General features: G+C 36.9%; 1 protein-coding gene across 1 annotated transcript in view; it reads right to left on the minus strand.

The window, feature by feature from the left end:
• Nucleotides 1–19,471, minus strand: part of LOC100500932 (inorganic phosphate co-transporter) — a 100,095-nt gene extending 80,624 nt beyond the window's left edge. The window contains exon 1 of the mRNA XM_012689556.4: nucleotides 19,004–19,471. Within this exon, the coding sequence (XP_012545010.1) occupies nucleotides 19,004–19,079 (76 nt within the window). The 5' untranslated portion in view covers nucleotides 19,080–19,471. The remainder of the gene's footprint in view (nucleotides 1–19,003) is intronic.
• Between the last annotated feature and the right edge of the window lie 1,969 nt (nucleotides 19,472–21,440).

Consider the following 21,440-nt stretch of genomic DNA (forward strand, 5'->3'; position numbering starts at 1 on the left):
GCGGAGCAGCGCCGCGTCCTCGTTGCAAAAATAGGACCGGACTTGTCGCTTCGGACCGTCGTGGCTACGATGCTCGGCAGCGACGAGTCCTGGCAGGCGATGCTCGACTTCTGCGAGTCCACCATCTCGCAGAAGGAGGCGGCGGAACGGGAGAGGGAGAGCTCTTCTTCCCTCTCGGCGCCGTGCCGCCGCCGCCGGGCCGGGGGCCGGAGGAGGGCGTTTGTCCAGCTCCAGACCCTATGAGGAGGCAGTCTCCTCCCGGTGATGGTCACGGGGCGACCTAAGGGGGTTGAGGCTGCGCCGCACGCTACCGTCACTCTAGCGCGCTGGCACCAGGAGGACGGGACGGCGCGTCGGCGGCTGCGGACTGCGATGCGGTCCGCATTTTCGTCGTCGCTGTCGTCGCCGAACATACTGTTGAAGAGCAACCCGGTCGGCGGTGTATCGCGTTCCGACCCGGCAGGCTGGTTCTGGCCCAGCGGGGTATCCCGGAACACCAGCGGCACCGCCCGGACGGCCTGGTAGGGCCGCCGTACCGCGGAGACTGACGTCGTTGGTCGTCGACTGTCGCCTCGACGAACCGTCGGTCGGGCGTCCTCGGGGTGGCGCCGCGTGTCTGGTTGTAGTGTTGACCGCGGGAACCCCCCTACTCTGAACGGGTTCTGACCCCGGACGGAAATCGGACGTCGGATGTAAGAGTGCAGGGGAGTCGTTTAGTGGGTGGGCCCTAAAATCCTTGGGCCCGCGATCTGCTCTCAACACCTGCAGATCGTTGAGTCTCACATACCCCGCGCGCCCCCTAGGCGCGGGGACCTCGTAGGAGGTTCGGCCCCCGGCCCGAAAAAAGCTTAACGCCATGTTAAAATGAAACTCGTGTGCCCATCAACACCAGTTAACTTTAATAAAGACGTCAGTGGTTTTTAATAATCTCGTTTATCAAATTTGCTAATACAAATGTCTCATCGAAGACTTTTTTTAAAGTAGGTACTCATGTATCGTATTGTATCGAGTATAAAAAATACGCTTTAAAAATGCCAAACGATGAAATCGTTTCCTTTCATTAAATTGAGCTTCCATCTTGTTGTTTCGAAACCGACATCGGTCGTATCCTTTGACATATAAAATGATGTTAACCAGTATTGCAATATTAATTATGTACAAGGTAAAAAAAAAATTGTGCTTGTATATGTTCACTGTGTCTTTTATCACTGTGTTATTTTTATAATAAGGTTTTTTAAGCTATTGCATAGCTTTTATCGCGGGTTTTGAGCGCGGCGACCTAATCAAGAAATTCCGTAACGAAAATAAAACCTAACACCAACCATTGCATAAGTTGATAAAAAATGCTATGCAATAGCTTTTTTCTCCTACCTACACTGAAAGCTCGCTTTTCCTCCCGCTGTACAGGGAAGAAAGTGTAACTCTTCCTCCCTGGGTACAATTGCGCATGCGCGTTAGTGTCTACGTCTGCTCTCACGCACCTAAAATTCTTCGCCATTGTTGTGCTCGGGTAATTTGAAATATTGTGTTTAGTGTAAAAGTGAAATAAAAAAAGGCAATAAAATTTAATAGTGAAGTATTAAACAAAGATGAGTTCATCAGACAGTTCTTATTCAATTAGTAGTAGTTTATTTAAAAATTAAAAATAAGTTAAATATTTTTTTATGAGTATGGGAGGTTCCGCCCCCCCCTACCCCCTGCCAGGGCTTCGCCCCTGGACCACGGCTCGGTACTTCACGAACTTTCGGCCTGGTAGGAGAAAAAATAGTATGTGCACCGCGAGAAAAGTAGGACATTTCATCCCGTGTGTTTGCCCACCCGAGCCGACGCGCGGGATGAAATGTCCTACTTTTCTCCCTTGGCGCACAATGTACTATACCGCGGCAGTCCCTGAGTGCCACATGTGTTTTTTTTTCTACCTATTCTAGTAGCCTCGAGAGGTTATTCTAGATTCGCCGAGCTAGTGCAATATGGTTGACGTTTTATTACAACACAACATAGGGCGGTCGTTGACCCTTCATAGACCGCGCCGAATAATATTTTGAGTTGAATGCACACTACTAGCTATTGAGTTTGCAACCTAGTTTTTGAATAGATAAGAATTTCAATATGTATTCTTAAAAAGCTAGGTCATGGTCCGTCTTCTTAAAGAATTATTTAGATGTTTTAATGTATTTCGTGTGCACGTTGGTTAAATTTAAGTTAAATTGTTTATTTAGTGATTAAAAAAAGTGGAAGACTTTATTCGAGAATGTCATAGCGGCAAATGTATCATGGCTCATACTTACGCGTGGATATTTTACGGATTATATAAATGGCGATATAATAATATATGTTAAAAAAAATGTATTGGTTGTTTATGATCTATACAAACGCATTTTATTTGTTCGATCGACTGATACAGTTAGGAAATATAACTGCTTAAAAATTAACAGAAAGATTGATTTAAGTACATAATTTCGAGCGATCTTTTAGATTGGTACGTAAAGTTTTAATTTTAAATATACAAAATCATTTCAGTTGAAGAATTGAGCAATATGAAAGCATTGAGCACGCGTTGTCGCCATTTTCGTTTACTGCTTAGTAATCTATAATTTAATTGTCATATTGTAGTTGTGTGGTCATAATTCAGTACATACTCTACTTTTACTTTTACAGTAGTCTCGTCGTTGTTAAAACGATATCTGGTATCGGCAAAAACTTAATACGATGTGTAGTTAGGAAACTAGTAGTGATATTGAATGTTGGAATGTTTTTTTTTAAGGGATTTTATGACCTGGTAACTAAGACCTTTAAGTCATGTCTTATTTTAATTTATATTCTGGAGTGAAATGAAATGAAGATGATTAATTTGAGACATTAATCAACTGGGATGAAATTAAATTAAATGAGATGAGATGATATGGGATGAAATATAATCTCAGTAAAATAGTGGACATTTACTGAGATTTTTTCAGTGGACTTTTTGGAAGATCCCGAGAAGTTACGTCCAGCAGTTTTGTTTCATTTTCCCACATTTGTGCACTTTCACAAATATTAAACAGTTAATAAACCACCGCTATTATACATTTAAACCTGAAGAAACATTAAATAGACAAAATAAAACAAATCACACAACTTCACTCCTCGCGTTCCCGCCGAAAAGTCCTGTTGGAATGTCCAAAAAGTGCACAGAATACATATATCTTTGTGACAGAAGAACAAGAGATTTGAAAACGAAAAAAACGCCCAAACATGTTGAATTTATTAATAATCGCGCAAAGATGGTGCACGATATGTTTTTTTTGTATCCATCGTTAATAAACACATTTGCTAAGTTTAATGACACGAGAATAAAAAAAGTTTTTAAAAATGTTTTTATTTATTTATTCACAGACACTAAATGTAAGCCCCCATATCAAATTTATTAATATGATTCGATAGGAATACGGGTGTTAAATCAAATAAGTTCATTTTTGAAGCCATTAAAAAAGGTTTACGTTATAACAGATAATCATAAATATATATTTTTTTAAATTCATTATCACAAGTTCACCTTGCACGGTCGAACAAACAAAACGTGTGTCAACAGAACTCACACCGGCCATGCTGCATGACAATTTAACGTAAAACATAATTATTTAAATTAGAATTATTAAAAAAAATATCAATTAACATTAATCAATTCAGAATGATTAAGATTTCGATTTAGATTAAATTTCTAACATTTAGTTAGTTAAACTTAAATATTTATATAATATATATAGGTATATTTCTTCTGGGCGTGTGTTTGTCACTGAAATCCTCCTAAACGGCTGACTGATTTGACTGAATTGAATGAATTTTTTTGTATGCGTTTGGTAGGCGCCCTGGATGGTTTAGATTCACAATTCAGCCCGGCAGATGGCGCTGCAGTCGATATCTAGGTTAATTTATCTTTTCTAGAAATAATTTATAAGGCAAAACAACGTTTGCCGGGTCAGCTAGTCTAAATATAATTAAAAAAATCCAATTACGGACAACCCTATCCCAGAATCTCGTGATGAAGTGATTACGGCTTATAACTGCGGCTATGTGCTTACGCTAGAAGGCGAGCATACGGTTCACCCGACTCTGACTAGCATCTCAGATCACTCATCGACATCAGTGCCAAAAGTCCCGCCAACCAAAAGGCCTGACTTTCTTGCCGATTGTTAGCGGTGTATCTGCATTCCGGATCAGTGATAAATAACAGTTTAAAAACATTTTCCCTGGTTTTCGCGAGTTGTAGACTTATTAAAAACATTAGAAAAAATCTAATAACAATAAAAATACGCTACATTCAAAATTGTAAAAGTGTATTTGGTTTTATTTAAAAGTACCCACTTATAAAGAACGCTTTGATTTAAAAATTAATTTTGATTTTGTTGAGCACTCTTTTCAAACCTCATTTTAAGGTGAAGTTGGGACGAACATGTCTCAGGAAACACCGTGATAAGTACTACTTAAAGCTCTATTTCACTTCTCCAAACTGAGCCCCGTGAGCTCACTCCTATACGTTCGATGAAGCTAGCAATATCCCTCGAGGCCACTAGAAATAGGTAGGAAAAGATCTATTTTAAGTATAAAGCAATGAAACGCGGTGGTACGAAGCAATGGTGGTAGGACGGGTAGGTCCACCCTGCCTATTTCTGCCGTGAAGCAGTAATGCGTTTCGGTTTGAAGGGCGAGGCAGCCGTTGTACGTTAAAAGTGAGACCTTAGAACTCATGTCTCGAGGTGAGTGGCGGCATTTACGTTGTAGATGTCTATGGGCTCCGGTAATCACTTAACACCAGGTGCGTCGTGAGCTCGTCCATCCACCTAAGCCATAAATAAATAAAAAACGCGTTTTAGTTGAAACACTAACATCGTTCACTTGGTGATATAATTTTTCAGGTAACACAAGGTGGACGTAACGGTAGCCCGTTGCCTATTAGCGCAATAAAAAAAAACTATGTTAGTACTTGCATTGTATAGTACCGTACTTACTGTTAAGGATAATTACGTGTCAAAGGACCACAGAGAACAATCACACGATCGCCCTTAAGGGAGAACGTGATCCGCATAATTCATTTGTAGGTATCGCGTATAATACCGGAATTATCCTTATGACGACCTAATACGGATATCCCAGATCGCACATTTGACATCGAACTTTAAATACAAATTAGATTTGGATAGATAGTTTCCCGCCTAAACCGTGATTCTACTAGCATCTCGAAGTCGTCGTGGCCTAAGGGATAAGACGTCCGGTGCATTCGTGTTGAGCGATGCACCGGCGTTCGAATCTCAGGCGGGTACCAATTTTTCTAATGAAATACGTACTCGAAAAATGTTCACGATTGACTTCCACGGTGAAGGAAATAACATCGTGTAATAAAAATGAAACCCGCAAAATTATAATTTGCGCAATTACTGGTGGTAGGACCTCTTGTGAGTCCGCGCGGGTAGGTACCACCGCCCTGCCTGTTTCTGCCGTGAAGCAGTAATGCGTTTCGGTTTGAAGGGTGGGGCAGCCGTTGTAACTATACTGAGACCTTAGAACTTATATCTCAAGGTGGGTGGCGCATTTACGTTGTGGATGTCTATGGGCTCCAGTAACCACTTAACACCAGGTGGGCTGTGAGCTCGTTCATCCATCTAAGCAATAAAAAAATAAAAAATAAAATATATGTCTACAATTGAACATGAAATTGCGAAATGTCCGCTCCCGCCTGGAATGATACCTTTACTAATGTAACTTGTTCTATTTTAATGAGCATTTTTAATGTATTTTCTGAGCTATTTTTACCGCCATATAATAATCCGTTCCGGTTTGAAGAGTAAGGCAGGCCGTTTGACTATAAAACTTAAGTCTCTTATCTGAAAGGTCATGTTTCAATGCCACCCTCATATCGTTTATGTGGGTGAAATTTCAACAATACATTCATTTTTGGTATTAAAATAAATGTAGATATGTCTTTTTGCCTTGACGTTTTTGTGTCGTCGAGCTCACGGCCTAGTGTTGTAGTAGTTGTAGTAGTACTCATTTCACAACATGAATGCCGCAATATGCCGCAATCCACCTTGAAGAGTTGAAGTCTAGTCTATAACGGCTGTCGCACTATTCAAATCGGAACGTTGGTGGTACGCACCCGTGTGGATCTACACCACAGCTTATTGAGAACAGAAAAAAAAACAATACCCACAATCTCTGCCACCCCCATGCCCATGTTTCGATTTTGTTTTAATTCATTAACTTTAAGATAAAGGAAACTTCTAACATTACGCAAAATACTTAAATATACAGATGTTAGAAAAAAAAACAAAAACAAACATAGACCAAGTAATTTCTGTTCAAAAGCTTTTTTTGAAGATGGAAGAAGCAAAGGAATTCGAAATATCGATTCCCACCTTTTACATAGTAATATGTGTATTTTCATGGCGATATACGGGTGTGAACTTCCATTCTGCTCCAAGACCAGTTAGTATGCAGGAGCAGAAAGCGATATATATATTTTGAAATATCTAATTATTATAATGACCTTAACCATACGTTAGATCTTTAATGTCGACTGTTATTTAATTGCGATATGAGAGAAACTCAAATGATTTCTTGGAAACATTTCATGCCATCGATTGCTTAAACGCAAACAAATTACATCACTGTTTAAAAACTTCATGATTTTTTTAGAATGCTTCGATACACAGTTTTTTCTTAAATGATTATCTAATTGCATATTTGGAAATCGATATTAATTTTGTGTCCGTCCTCCCGAATTATGAGCTTCTTATGTTTGCCCCAACTTCCTAAGATACTTCTAGGTACTATGTCTACTTACCTATATATATCTACTACTCCCTTAAACTACTTAATGAACTCTAATGACTCTTCGTATGTTCTCAAATCATTTATGTGTTACACAAATTTTAGGTTTAATTAATTTTTTAATTAAAGTTAAAGACACTTCGTGTATCTGTGATAAGAAAGACGGTAACAGTTTTATGTCAAATCATAAATTCTTAAAAAAGGTTTTCCTATATTTCCGAAAAGAGCCTTTACTCGTATTCTTGAGTAATATTAATGTTTGACAAATAACGAAATGCTCATTTTCAAGTCGCGTGATTACAGACTTACTTTATTACATGCTTTTTATTTATGATAAAACTGACGTTTGAGAGCTAAGGTAGTTGATTAAATTACATAAGTGTATCTCTATGTTTATTTAGAGTTAAAATTTTATTTTTAGTCCGATAATACGTTGTCACGGTCGCTAATGGACATCGGCAATACCAGGGGTACAGTTAAACTACTGCCCGTTGATGAAGACTCTTCACAAAAACTCTTTTAACAAAGATCTTGAGACTTGAGAAGCACCATGGAGGAGAGATCATTCGAAAGCCGGATGGTACGTGGCAAAAATATATACATATAAGTATGTATATATAAACGCGCTGTTATGGTAAACGTGTCGGTTCCAGATAGTATACCTGGGTGGCAGGCGGTAGTTTTAGATAGAAATGAAACTTCTTTAGGCGCATGAGGGTAAATTTTTTACAGAACGTCACGCAGGTATGCAACGGAAGTGACATTAAACTACTATTGAAATTAAAAGGATATGTACTTGTCAAATATCAGTAGTAGTAGTTGTTGTGTTTTTCCAACTGGAAAGACAAATGTATCATACCATACAGCCTAATATTTTATATTTTCTTTGTGAAAAATGTTAATAGGAATTGAAATGAAATGAAAAGAATTTGGAACATTAATCAAATAGCATGAAATTAAATCAGTCAATTCAATTGGCAAAATATTAGTCATTTACAATTTAGAAATCTAAACATAATTTGACTGTTAACACTGAGCTTTGATATTGACATTTGACAGACTTTTGGCGGGAGCATATTTTCCTTCTTCCCTTCCTCTAAGTCTCGGAAATCTTAAGTTTTAGATTTGTATAAATATAAGCAAGACTTATAAATTAGTTCGCCAAAAAAGTTTCACTTCTGACATGTGTACTTTGTACGCACGCACTTTATTATTTATTGGTTAGTTGGGTGGACGAGCTCACGGCCCACCTGGTGGTAAGTGATTACCGGAACCCATAGATTACTACAACGTAAATGCCGCCACCCACCTTGAGAAATGAGCTCTAAGGTCTCAGTATAGTTACAATGGCTGCCCCACCCTTCAAGCCGAAACGCATTACTGCTTCACGGCATAAATAGGCAGAGTGGTAGTACCTACTCGTGCGGACTCACAAGAGGGCCTACCACTAGTAAAAACCAAATAAAAAGGGTACAGCTATTCATCAGGGCACTCCGCAATTCATACCATCAGTTGCGGCTAGAAAGTAGCTAGACTACCTAGGTTGCCAGAACAAAGATAATATTTATAGACATATACAACACCATCACATGTTTACATACGAGTAGTACATAGAAATAGGTGGTCCTACACACAAAACTTTATTTTCAAAATTTCATGATTCTTAGAAAAGTGATTAGGTATATAACCACATAATCGTATCGTACCATATAACGAATATACGAATAATCTATATATATAAAAATGAATTGCTGTTCGTTAGTCTCGCTAAAACTCGAGAACGGCTGGACCGATTTGGCTAATTTTGGTCTTGAATTGTTTGTAGAAGTCCAGAGAAGGTTTAAAAGGTGGATAGATATGAAAGTGCTCGGAATTAAAAATAACAATTTTGTTTTTCCTTTGTGCGTCCCCCGTCGGACGGATTCCTTTTGTTTGTTTTAAGTTTATTTTATACAAAAGTTTTTTATTTATCGATTGAGGCACTACGAAGTCTGCCGGGTCAGCTAGTAAAATATAATTCTTTAAATTTTAAATAACAACACAGTTAAAACTTGCACGCCTACAAAAAATACCCTATATATTAGGTATATATAAAAAATACCGTACAAAAATATCTGATCAAAATCAAGAATCGTTCAATCATTCGAACATAATCGACTTACATTGAATGATTACAATCGATTTGATTTAATCTAGTTTTGTCAACGATTACGCGAAACTGTAAAATGTTTATATATAGCTATGGTTGTATCAAATCGATTCTCATACACATGACTAGATGAAAAGTACTGGCTTTACAGAAGAATAACGTACAATTTATTCTCTTAATACTTTACGTTTGTACATAAACAGGAAATAGTATATTATTCAAGTTATTTTAAGACGCCATCAAACAATGTTTTTTTTGGTGTTTAACGTTACAAATGAAGATTATATTAATTTTTATTACTTACTTTGTTTTTAAAACATTTTAAATTGTATTTATAAATAGACTAGAAAGCTTCAAGATAACAGTATAAAACGCATCTATAAATGGTAAACTTATTATTTATTTTCGGATGATTGACGCATATTACAAATAAAATCATTAAAACCGAACATTAAAAGCAAACAAAAAGAATATATACACGGTTAAAAAACACTGGCTTGACTTATTACACTATGTCTCGACTTGCAGGTAGGTACCTCTACATCCGTTGACGAGATAATTGAGTAGAACTCAAAAGGATCTAATGAAGCAAATTAGACGTCATTTCGTGTGAATCGCACTCGTGCGATTATTCACGAGTGTAATATTATTATTCTTTTTCATTTAAATAAAGCAATGGAAAATAACCAGCACGATCACGACAGAAAGAGTTGCATTCAAAAGAGGTTTTCACTCTCTTTTGAAATCAGGTAAAATGCGCTCAGTCCTATGGTCCTTTCTTTGTTTTGTATATTATCAATAACAAAAATGCGTAATAAAATCTATATATATAAAAATGAACTGCTGTTCGTTAGTCTCGCTAAAACTGGAGAACGGCTGGACCGATTTGGCTAATTTTGGTCTTGAATTATTTGTGGAAGTCCAGAGAAGGTTTAAAAGATAGATACCTTAATATGAAAATGCTCGGAATCAAATAAAAATATTATTTTATATTATTTTATACAAAAGTCTTTTATTAGGTCTTTTATTTATCGATTAAGGCACTACGAAGTCTGTCAGGTCAGCTGGTAAAATAATAAAGTGCAATAAAAATAAAACTCGCAAACGTTATTCTGCGTAATTACTGGCTAGTACTTATTTTTTTTTTTAAGCTGCCCACAGGTTGTTAATACTGTGTGCTTATTATGTTTTGTATTCAGGTTCACCATTTAATTTGATTTTTGTTTTGTTTTTTTCTTAAATTTTTGGTTTTGTTTTCGGGTTCACCATTTAATTTGATTTTTATTTTGTTTTTTCTTAAATTTTTATAATTTACTAATTTTACTAATTTATATCATATTCTGAGTATGTACACACGTACGGAGTCTTCATTCCCGCAAAGAACCAAAGGGAAACGGGGGTGACTGAAAATCAGCGCTGTTCAATTTATCAACCTTGAACAGCATAGCTGAGCCACCTCCTTTTGCCTTTTTCTCTTTTTTTTGCTTTTCTTTTTTTTGTATTTCATTTTATGATGTGAAAGGCAATAAATGATCTTTATTATTATTATTATTGGGCGTATTCAGATTGCCGCCATTTAATATCAATCGAAACTTTTACCTCATGCCTCAAGGTGGGTAGCGGTGACGTTCGCTTAGTAGTAGTTGTGAGCTTCAGTAAACAAAGAAATAAATAAAATATAAAAACCTTTATATTTCCTGCAACTTAGCAGTTTTACATTATTGATTGATATAGACACAAATATACCTACTTTTTTTTTACTTATTTGCAAGAACCTCTCCTCAAGTGAAGGCCTCCTCCAACGAAAACCAAAATTCCTGTTCTGGGTATTACTTATCAAGAACCTCTCCTCGAGTAAAGGCCTCCTCCAACGCAAAATTCCCTGTTCTGGGTAACACAACTGGTAAACGGTTAAAAATTCAAAAAACAAATCCTATCTTAGTGACAATCTTTGCAAATCCGACATGCTGTCAAACATGATAGATGACAGTTTTACATGATTCAGCACTTTCCAAAATTCAAAATGAATTGGAACAAGACTCACACGTTTTTTTTTTGACAGCGCACAGCAAAAGACGAAGACAAATTGGAACGATTAACAAGTTGGTCATAAAATAAAAAAATTGGGAACAAAATAAAAATAAAAATTTAACCCCAATACTAGAGAAGAAATACTAGTAATAATTGCACATTAGGATTCACGATAGTTTATTTTTTGAAAAAAAAAAACAAAAACCCTTAATGTCAAACTTTACAGAGAATCTATGTGGAAGTCCTTTAAAAACTTGGGACACAAACACATTACTAATTAAGGTTTACAGCGCACGCGAAGAAGCCGGTCCATTTTCGTTACAAGAACATTCTGTTAGAAGCGAGGAAAATTATGTGTTACACTTATTTAGTTTAAGTATACTTTCATTTGACATAGTCATTGTGTCTGAAAAAACTGTTTTCAATCGTCTCATAGGCGGAAGCAATGCCATGGATACAGTTAAGACGCTGCTCGAATTTAAACAAAAACTAATGAGATTTTAGTAAGATCGTGGTATGTTGTCCGAAATCCTAGTGACGATTTTTGGCAACCGTGTGTTTAGTGCGAATTTTTTAACGTTCTCGATAGCGTAAAAGTTAACTCAAATTTGTATGGAGTTGGAACGATTGCCTGCGTTTGCCGCTAGGGGCGTTGTTCCAATTGTATACAAATTTGAGTTAACTTTTACGCTATCGAGAACATTAAAAAACTCACACTAAGCACACTGGCGTAAGGAAAGATTTTAAAATCAATTGAAAACAAACGACTTGCGATCATATCGCAACAGCTCCCAATACTTCATAAATATAATAAATAAACATTGCGTAATAAACATTGAATAATAAACATTGCGTAATAAATATCAAACCGCAAAATTAGAATTTAGGTAATTACTATAAAATAGATATCACGTTTTTCAAGTTCCTAAAATTATAACTTCGTAATTACTGGTGGAAGGGCGTATTGTGAACCCGCACTGGTATGTACCACTACCCTGCCTATATCTGCCGTAAATGCATTTCGGTTTGAAGGGTTGGGCAGCTATTGTACAACAAAAACTGAGACTCAGAACTCACGTTTACGTTGCCGATGTCTATGGGCTCCGTTAAGCACTTAACTCCTAATGCTCCGCGGGCTAGTCCATCCATCTAAGCAAAAAACAAAAGTTGGGTGGCGGCATTCGCATGTCTATGGTATCCCGTTCGTGGCGCCGACGACCGCCCGTCTGGCGTCCCAAGGGGGAGGGTGATGGGAGAGATGTGCTCCGCACTAAACGCTTCACTTTCCTCCTTTTGCCTTTTTATGAGTTCTGTCTTATGCGAGGTTTGGACGTTGGTTGTTAAACGACAGGAGGTTTTAGTCGGTTCGACTCCGACATGCTCCGCCCACCATCCCTAGTGGAGGGCGGAAGTCCGATGATTTCCTCCTGAACAAAAAAAATGGTATCCCGTAATCACGAAACATCAGATGAGCCATGAGCTCATTCACCAGTTTACGCAACAGAAAAATCAGGGAAATGATTGAGCTTCATATACATTTTACGATCAGGTTATAATACTCAAATACGTAGATTCAAAGTACGCGTTCAAATAAGATTAAGCCTTTACGAGCGATTCTCTTTGGTGTAGCGAAAACTGCGTAACAAAATGCAGAGATAAGGAAATAAATGTCAGACTTAAAATAAAAAACTTTGAGCCTTTGCACTAACACACGCAACTGTAATGTACATACTGTAATGCATAATAATAAAATGTCTATAATAAAAAATAAAAAATTGACTTCAAATATATACATCAATTAAATTTAAAAATGTAACCAACTAGAGACATTACGTTTAAAAAAAAAGAATCTTACATAAATGACAAGAAATCGGTGTACGTAGGTACATTAAAGACATAAACTTGAACATAGAACTACCCTCCACTTTTAAAATTGGTTTAAAAAAGTAGAATGTTCCATGCAATATTTTTTTTACGTTTTATGTGGGTATGACAATTCAGTTTAATGTTGACTTGTTGACAGACAACTTCAATTTAAATTTTAAAATTAGTACATAACATAGTACTGGGGTATCTTCACTACATAGTATAAAACAAAGTCGCTTTCTCTGTCCCTATATCCCTATGTATGCTTAAATCTTTAAAACTACGCAACGGATTTTGATGCGGTTTTTTTTAATAGATAGGGTGATTAAAGAGGAAGGTTTATATGTATAATAGCATCCATTAAATAGTGGAGAAATACTGTTATTTTTGAGGTTTCTAATGTGATGTCGTAAATAATCAATAATAAAATTTCATGTTTCCGAAGCGAATCGAGGGCGGATCGCTAGTAGTATAATATAGTATAGTCATAATATATTGAAATTACATTTATTTGTGTTTTCTATACACATTATTCACCGATCAGATATAAATTCTGTGCACCTCTGTTAAGCGAAAGCATTACAAAGAACTAAAGAGAAGAAAAGAGGCTGAAGACATGCGATCATTGATTGAAAATCACCACATGACTCCTGCCTTGTCCAGTAAGGAGCCTAACCCTGGACAGAGAGGGTTCCCGCGAGGCCCGAACCGCGCTCCTATAAGGAAACGCGGGAGTTATGCGAAAGATTACTAGTGGTAGGACCTCTTGTGAGTCCGCACGGGTAGGTACCACCGCCCCGCCTATTTCTGCCGTGAAGCAGCAATGCGTTTCGGTTTGAAGGGTGGGGCAGCCGTTGTAACTATACCGAGACCTTAGAACTTATATCTCAAGGTGTGTGGCACATTTACGTTGTAGATGTCTATTGGCTCCAGTAACCACTTAACACCAGGTGGGCTGAGAGATCGTAAAAAAAAAACAAGATTCTCTCATAATTCCAAAGTTCATCGTCGTAAAATATCCTAGTCGGCACAAAAAATTAGTACTTAACAATAATAACAGCCAAGCCTGTCAGGATTTACGTACTGAAAAATATAAACGTTAGACACTTGATAAACAAAGAGTAATAAAAACATTACCATATTCAATAAACGTACATAAGAATGTAAATAATGCGACTAGTTTTATTGCCAAGTAATAAGTGCTAGTTACGTTGATTGATACGTTAAGAACAAAGAAAAACTATAAATTGTAATAAAATGGGAAATAAAGCAATATATTCAATGTCAGACAAGTTTTCTTGAGTTCTTAACCAATAATTAGGTTTACACACAATTATTTAACGGGTTCTTATCATGCAATTTACATTTCAAGAATTCCCGATGTTTCGGAGTGTTGCCGGTGCCTTTTTTTTTTCTTTTTTTTTCCTACCTAAGCTGATAGCCCCAGAGGCTATTTCAGCGTAACCTTAACTAGTAGATGAGCTCACGGGGCTCAGACCTGACGACGTTGCTAACACGAAACCTAGCAAGAGCCGTGCTTCGCAGAGTCTACCACCGGATCGGAAACGCGACCCACTGAGAAGATTCGGCGAGAAACTCAGTGGGCTGTGTCTGTGGGTTAATTTACTCATCGATCCCTTCGTCGCAAGCGATGGGTCCGACGAGAACGAAGACCGGTGCTTGAGGTACCTAAAAGCACCGTTAGTGGATTGGGAGGATCCGAAATGATGTGTTTTGGGCGACGTCGACTGCATTCCATTCTGTCCGCAGGATCGGGAGCGTAATCACGGATACACTATGGCTAGTTCTATCTGTGTGTAACGTTAATAAACACAAAAGCTTATATAATAAATGTGTTTTAAAAAACAAACAAAAAAAATACACGATTAAATAGGAAACCGAACTAACAATTTCATATTTTCTTATCTTGATGATACCGGTAATGACATTAGCGCGAAGTTATAAAATGACTGTATCATCACTGGTCGTTTTGAAAGTGAAATTGAAAGATTTAGTTTCGTACAAACGAATATTCACACGTGTCAAGCTATTAAAAGCATGTTATAAACTTTTTATCAGAAATCACAGAGAATCTACCACCGGATCGGAAACGCGACCCACTGAAAATATCCGGCGAGAAACTCAGAGGGCCGTGTCTATGAGTTAATTTACTCATCGAGCCCTTCGTCACAAGCGACGGGTTCGGTGAGGACGGTGATCGGAAAAATCAACATAAATAATATAGATACATATCTTTATATATAAAAATTAATTTCTGTTCGTTAGTCTCGCTAAAACTCGAGAACGGCTGGACCGAATTGGCTAATTTTGGTATTGAATTATCTGTGGAAGTCCAGAGAAGGTTTAAAAGCTAGATTAATATGAAAATGCTCGGAATTAAATAAGAATAACAATTTTGTTTTTCCTTTGATGTCCCCCCCGTCGGACGGATTCCTTTTGTTTTTTTTTTTAAGTTTATTTTATACAAACGTTTAGGTCTTTTATTTATCGACTGAGGCATTACGAAGTCTGCCGGGTCAGCTAGTCTTTATTAAAATGCTGCTCTAACTCATATATATGTAATTTAGGTTTACAAAATTATCACGGGTACAAAACGCTTTTTTTTAAATGACCGTACGTTAGTCGACTCAATAGAAAACTTTTTGGTAACTAATATGCGAATACTGAATTTCTGTAATCTAATTCTGGTAATAAGACATAATGAGGCCGTAATAAACAACATTTCAACGATTAATTACTGCAAAACGGTCAACATATTCCTTATTAAAAAGTTAATACTATCTTGGAAAGCCGCACTAAACCGGCTATATACTACGTTCTGAATGAGGTCAATTTCTAAAATCACATATATATATATCACACAGTACTTGACTTCAAGCATGTAGTATTTATTAGTCGGAAAATCAAACAGACTTACGATTAGTTTAATGAATCTCTATCTATATCTATAAAAATGAATTGCTGTTCGTTAGTCTCGCTACAACTCCAGAACGGCTGAACCGATTTGGCAAATTTTGGTCTTGAGTCCAGAGAAGGTTTAAAAGTGTAGATAAATATGAAAATGCTCGGAAAATTTTGTTTTTCCATTGTGTGCCCCCGGCGGACAGATTCCTTTTGTTTGTTTTAAGTTTATTTTATACAAAAGTTTAGATCTTTTTTTTATCGATTGAGGCACTGCGAAGTCTGCCGGGTCAGCTAGTTAATAATAAAATAAAAGCGTCTTAAAGAAAGACGAAAAGAAAATGAAAGACCACGAATGAAACTATAGTTCCTTTTAATTAGCGAATTTTTTTTGCTCACTAATTATTATTGCTACTTTGAGAAACTACGAGAAAAATCACGTTTAGAACGCTTATTTTTCACTCAAAACAGGTTCACGATTACGCTAGCAAAAACACAAATAAAAATTTTAATTATATTATGTAGCGTCATGATAAATATTATTTGCTAATTAATTACTTATCCCGCCTTTCGGTGTTTCAAAAAGAATAAATTCGAAGAAAACGAAATTAGTGCCACAATTAAAACATTTCGTGATAGGGCTTACATAATATTTGTAAACCAATATATGGAAAAAATAATATTAAATAAATTCAATGCATTTTTTTCATGCTTATCAGTGAAGTATTTCGTATTATTAAAACTAATTTACAACGCTTACTTCAAAATTAAATGATACAGACCGTGCCACTTCAGTGCGTAATAATTTCATGAATCAACATCAACAATCAGGGAATAATTCCACCAAACATTATTACTACCCTTAGTAATCGACCCGTAGTGGTAGAGGCCCGACACGTTGGACTGGCCAGATCCGCACTACCCTCGACACCACAGTTCACGATGCTCTACACTTGGCGGCAGATAGAGGCAAATGGCGTGGAATGATTCAGAATAAACTCTTGTTGCGAGGAGGTGGTCACGACTCTCAGTATTGAGGAAACCGAAGCTGAGCTGAAGAAGTATCTTAATAATTTAAAAACATAAATTATTCATGTGTTACCCTTAACTTGTAGAGAGGCAATTCGAATCCTACAGGCAAGTACCAATTTTTCTAATGACATACGTACTTAACAAATGTTCACGATTGACTTCCACGGTGAAGGAATAACATCGTGTAATAAAAATCAAACCCGCAAAATTATAATTTACGTAATTACTGGTGGTAGGACGTCTTGTGAGTCCGCACGGGTAGGTAGCCCCACCCTGCCTATTTCTGCTGTGAAGCAGTTATGCGTTTCGGTTTGAAGGATGGAGCAGCCGTTGTACTGTTAAACCTTAGAACTCATATTTCAAGGTACGTGGTGGCATTTACGTTATAGATGTCTATTGGCTCCGGTAACCACTTAACATCAGGTGGGCCGTGAGCTTGTCCATCCACTTAAGCAATAAAAAAAAAGAAATATTGAAATTTGGTCAAGATCCAATCTCATTTTTATATTATTTTTATTGCATAGACAGGTAAATGAACTCACCGCTCTTGTGGCCACTTGCTGCTGTTAAGTGATTACTGGAGCCCACAGACATCAACAACGTAAATGCCATAAGAAACTAATTTTTTGCGGCTTTTATTTTTATCGCGCGATGTTGTTCCTTCAATGTGGAAGTCATACGCGAACGTGTGTTAAGTGCGTATTTCATTTGAAAAATTTTGTACCTCCCAACGGGATTCGAACATCGGCCCAGTCGCATCGCTCGATACTAACACACCGGGCGTCTTATCCTTTAAGCTACGTAGACTGAACACTGACAAACGCACGTACGACCTTACGGTTCTGAGTTTTAAACGTTCTATAAATTCAAATTGAATAGAACAAAACACGAGACAATTAAAAAGTCGTTACAATTAAGAATTCGAAGTTGTTTGTTGATAAAATGAACGGAAGGCGTGCTTGTAAAATTATAACTAAATAATACAGTTTTATTATTATTTTTGTTTTAGTTATAAATAATATTGAAACAAATAGATTGTCGGAGTAAATCGCAAACAGCCCTCAAACCAGGATTTCATTGTACTAGGTAAACCAGAGACATAATATGAACATGCATGCGCTTATATATACTGATATATTATGTACATATTAATTATAATTAAAAAGAGAGCTAACAAAAAACTGTTCTTTACACACGTTTACATGAAATTATTCATGATCCTACACGTTAATGTATGGATTGAGTTATAATAAACACTAAATTTGAACACTCGTATCTACGAGAGATCACAATTCCATCAGTCCATTCCCATTGGAACCCACTACCGCGGATAACGAACCCTATATGTCAAGAGCAAATTTAATGGAAAACTTTAACTGCCTTTGACATGTACTTAAATTGCGATAAGGGGCACAGGAAATGAACACTGAACGTAAATTTATTATAAACGGCGGATGTACATAGTTTTTCAGTTGAATAATCGTTTCCCTTGCCGAAGACGTATTCTAATTTTAAATATAATCATATGCTAATATGTTACATGCGTATTCACATGTATATCAATTTTAAAACGATCCAAAATGGTTTATCTATTTACTATCACGGTTTTAAATAATGTATTTTGAAGTCAGTATTTCTATTATATGAAATAAAAAAAATATGTATCTACCTTATCTTTCATCGAGAAAAAAAAATCAATGCACACATTCTAGTATTATCTATAATAAGGAGAATTATGAAAAGTAGGTGTGTACTCTTTGACAATGAATTTAAATATCGAATGACGAAAAAAATAATAGCGCTTCTTTATTTAAATGAAATCAATAAAATTGGAAAAAGTTTATATCTGGAATAAAAACGTCATTTTTTTTATATTCATTCTGCCATGCTGTTTGCATACCGCACGCAATACTAGAATGGTCGAAGCATTTTAATTATTGTGTCTAAATCGCACGTATACGTATATACATAAATTTCCGCTTTTATTGTACATAGGTACGCACACTTTTAATTTTTTTTCTTCTAAAATGCTCACTTCACGGAATTGTTAAAAATAATAAGTATCGAATAATTCGGATTGGCATTGTTTTCGACTCGCCGATCCTAAATAAACATTGCTTGCGAATACTGACACCACATTGTAGGTAATCTAAAATAAATAATAGGCAGTCGAAAAAGAAAAGAAAAAGAACTCACTTGGTTTGTCCGAGGAATCCTCATCCATGATGGCCAGCTTACTTGGTCGTTTATCGTCTTCCAAATTCAAACCCATATTCACTGAATTTTTTTTTTTTTTAAATCGGAATGAAAAAAATAAAGTTAGTTAACGCGCGAAAATTAAAAACGTCAAGTCCGTCAAAAAATTACTATTTTTGACCGATGTTCTTGATTGGGACGTATTTTTGCATTTATGATTTGGATTATTTGTATTTATTATTATAAACGAATGCGAATACGCGGACGTCAGAACGCCATGTTTACGACTAGAAGTGTTTGTTGCGCGTAACGCGGCGTATAGCGTGCACGAAGGCTGGCATCGACTGTCGCGAGGCAGCGGTGTAGCCTTGTTTTTAAAGCAGTGTTGCGAGCACCACGCCGCCCGCACTGTGCCGCACAACAGATGCACGGACGAGATCAGTGAAATTTCAACAATACCAATTGACATTCGGTATTAATATATGACTTAGGAAAAACTTATCTAGTCTCGAGACACAGATACAATATCCGGAGTCTAAAGGTTTTGATAAGAGAATCTTAGTTTTTTTTTTTAGTTGCTCAGGATTTTTTTTTTTGCATAGAGGACTGGGTCAGAGCCCAATGACATATATACCGCCATCCACCTTGAGATATAGTATGGATGAGGTATGAATGGCTCGGGCATGTAGTACGTATGGAGCAGGATCGGGCTGTGAAACGGGTGTACGCGGATATACCGGAGGGATGCCGCACCGTAGGGAGGCCCAAGTACCGCTGGTCTGACGCTGTGGAAGGAAATTTACGGGAGCTCCGAGTGTTGGACCGGCAAGGTGTTCATCCCATGGCAAAGTTTACTGTCGGAGGCCAAGACCCACTTCGGGGTAATAGCGCCAGCTCAGTAGCAGTAATACCTTGAGATATGAGTTCTAAGGTCTCTGTATAATTACAACGGCTACTCCACCCTTCAAACCGAAATGCATTACTCACGGCTGAAATAGGCAGGGTGCCTACCCGTGTGGACTTACAAGAGGTCCTACCACCAGTAATGAATTAGGCAGAGTGGTGATACGTATTGATTTTTTTACTGACCAGCTCCTGGTCCAATCCAGCTGGTGTTAAGCTATTACCAGAGCCCATAGTAATCGACTACATTGATTCCGTGATCCACCTTATGACATGAGCTCTAAGTGTCAGTTTATAATACAACTGCTTCGCGGCTGACATGAGTAGAGCTATTGTACCTATTCGTGCGATCTCAAAAGACGACCTATCACCAGTCAAATTTTTTAATATTTTTTAGGGCGGGATTGAGCGATAGAGTTACGTCACGAAATTAGGTCCTTGCTTAAGTGAAATCAACGCGATACGACGCGATATAACAGTGAGAAAGTTTTAAAAACCAACTGAGCGGGCTATGAACAGTTTTTTCAGTAAACAAAATATAATGTTGTGTACGCGCTTATCCCGAGTGAGATAGAATGTTCACTATACATTTGACATTTATGTAATGCAGTATAGGAAAAGTATGACAAAAAAATACTCATAGAAAATATAGGTAGATAGTAGGTAGATAAATCATTCAAGATAACTCCAAAAATGCTCACATATAAAAACTTCTAGCTTCGCCCGCGTTATTAAGGGAAAGAGTCAGTATAATTTCCCGTGCGATCGAGATGATATTTTTTTCCAAAATAAAAAGTTCAACCTTAAATGACCTATGTCACTCTCATGCTTAATACTATTACGCTAATATCTAAGCACACAAACAAACACACTTTGGAATCGATGGAAGGAATCTATGGATCGATGAATGGATGTGAGAACATAATGCATCTATAACAACTAGAGGTCCCGCAGTAGTCGAAATTCGACTATAATTAATTGGAATTGTAAGTTTGTACACTATTATGATTGTATTTTATACTTTTATAATCACAAATTTCGCCAAGGCTACACTATAAAAAAATATTAATAAAGACAAACAATATTTAATATATTCTCAATTTGACCACAGACGTCAAGAACAAAAGTTTGACAATAAATAGTATGCATGCGTGTGTGCGTCAAATACATGGTATGTAGTGTGTGTAATGTTTTCTTTATTAAATCAATGTAACTCCTATGCATTATTTAAAAAATATATTAGCATTGTGCACTTCTTCTCTATATTCCCTATAAGTGTGGAAAATTTCATACTCCTCCGTCCGCGCAATTTTCGTAAAAAGGGATACAAAGTTTTTGCTTCACGTATTAATATATAGATTATATCATGGTGCATTGTCAGCTCCTTCAGACGCTTCTAACAAGGCGCACTACACTCCACACTCCCACAATTCTACATAACAAGATGTTGCACGTAATGACATCCTAATTGGCCACACTTACCGCGCATTCAATACGTAACTTTAGAATAGCATTTGACTCATACGTCTAAATC

Source organism: Bombyx mori, chromosome 8 (genome assembly GCF_030269925.1).
Source record: "Bombyx mori chromosome 8, ASM3026992v2".
Lineage (NCBI taxonomy): Eukaryota > Metazoa > Arthropoda > Insecta > Lepidoptera > Bombycidae > Bombyx > Bombyx mori.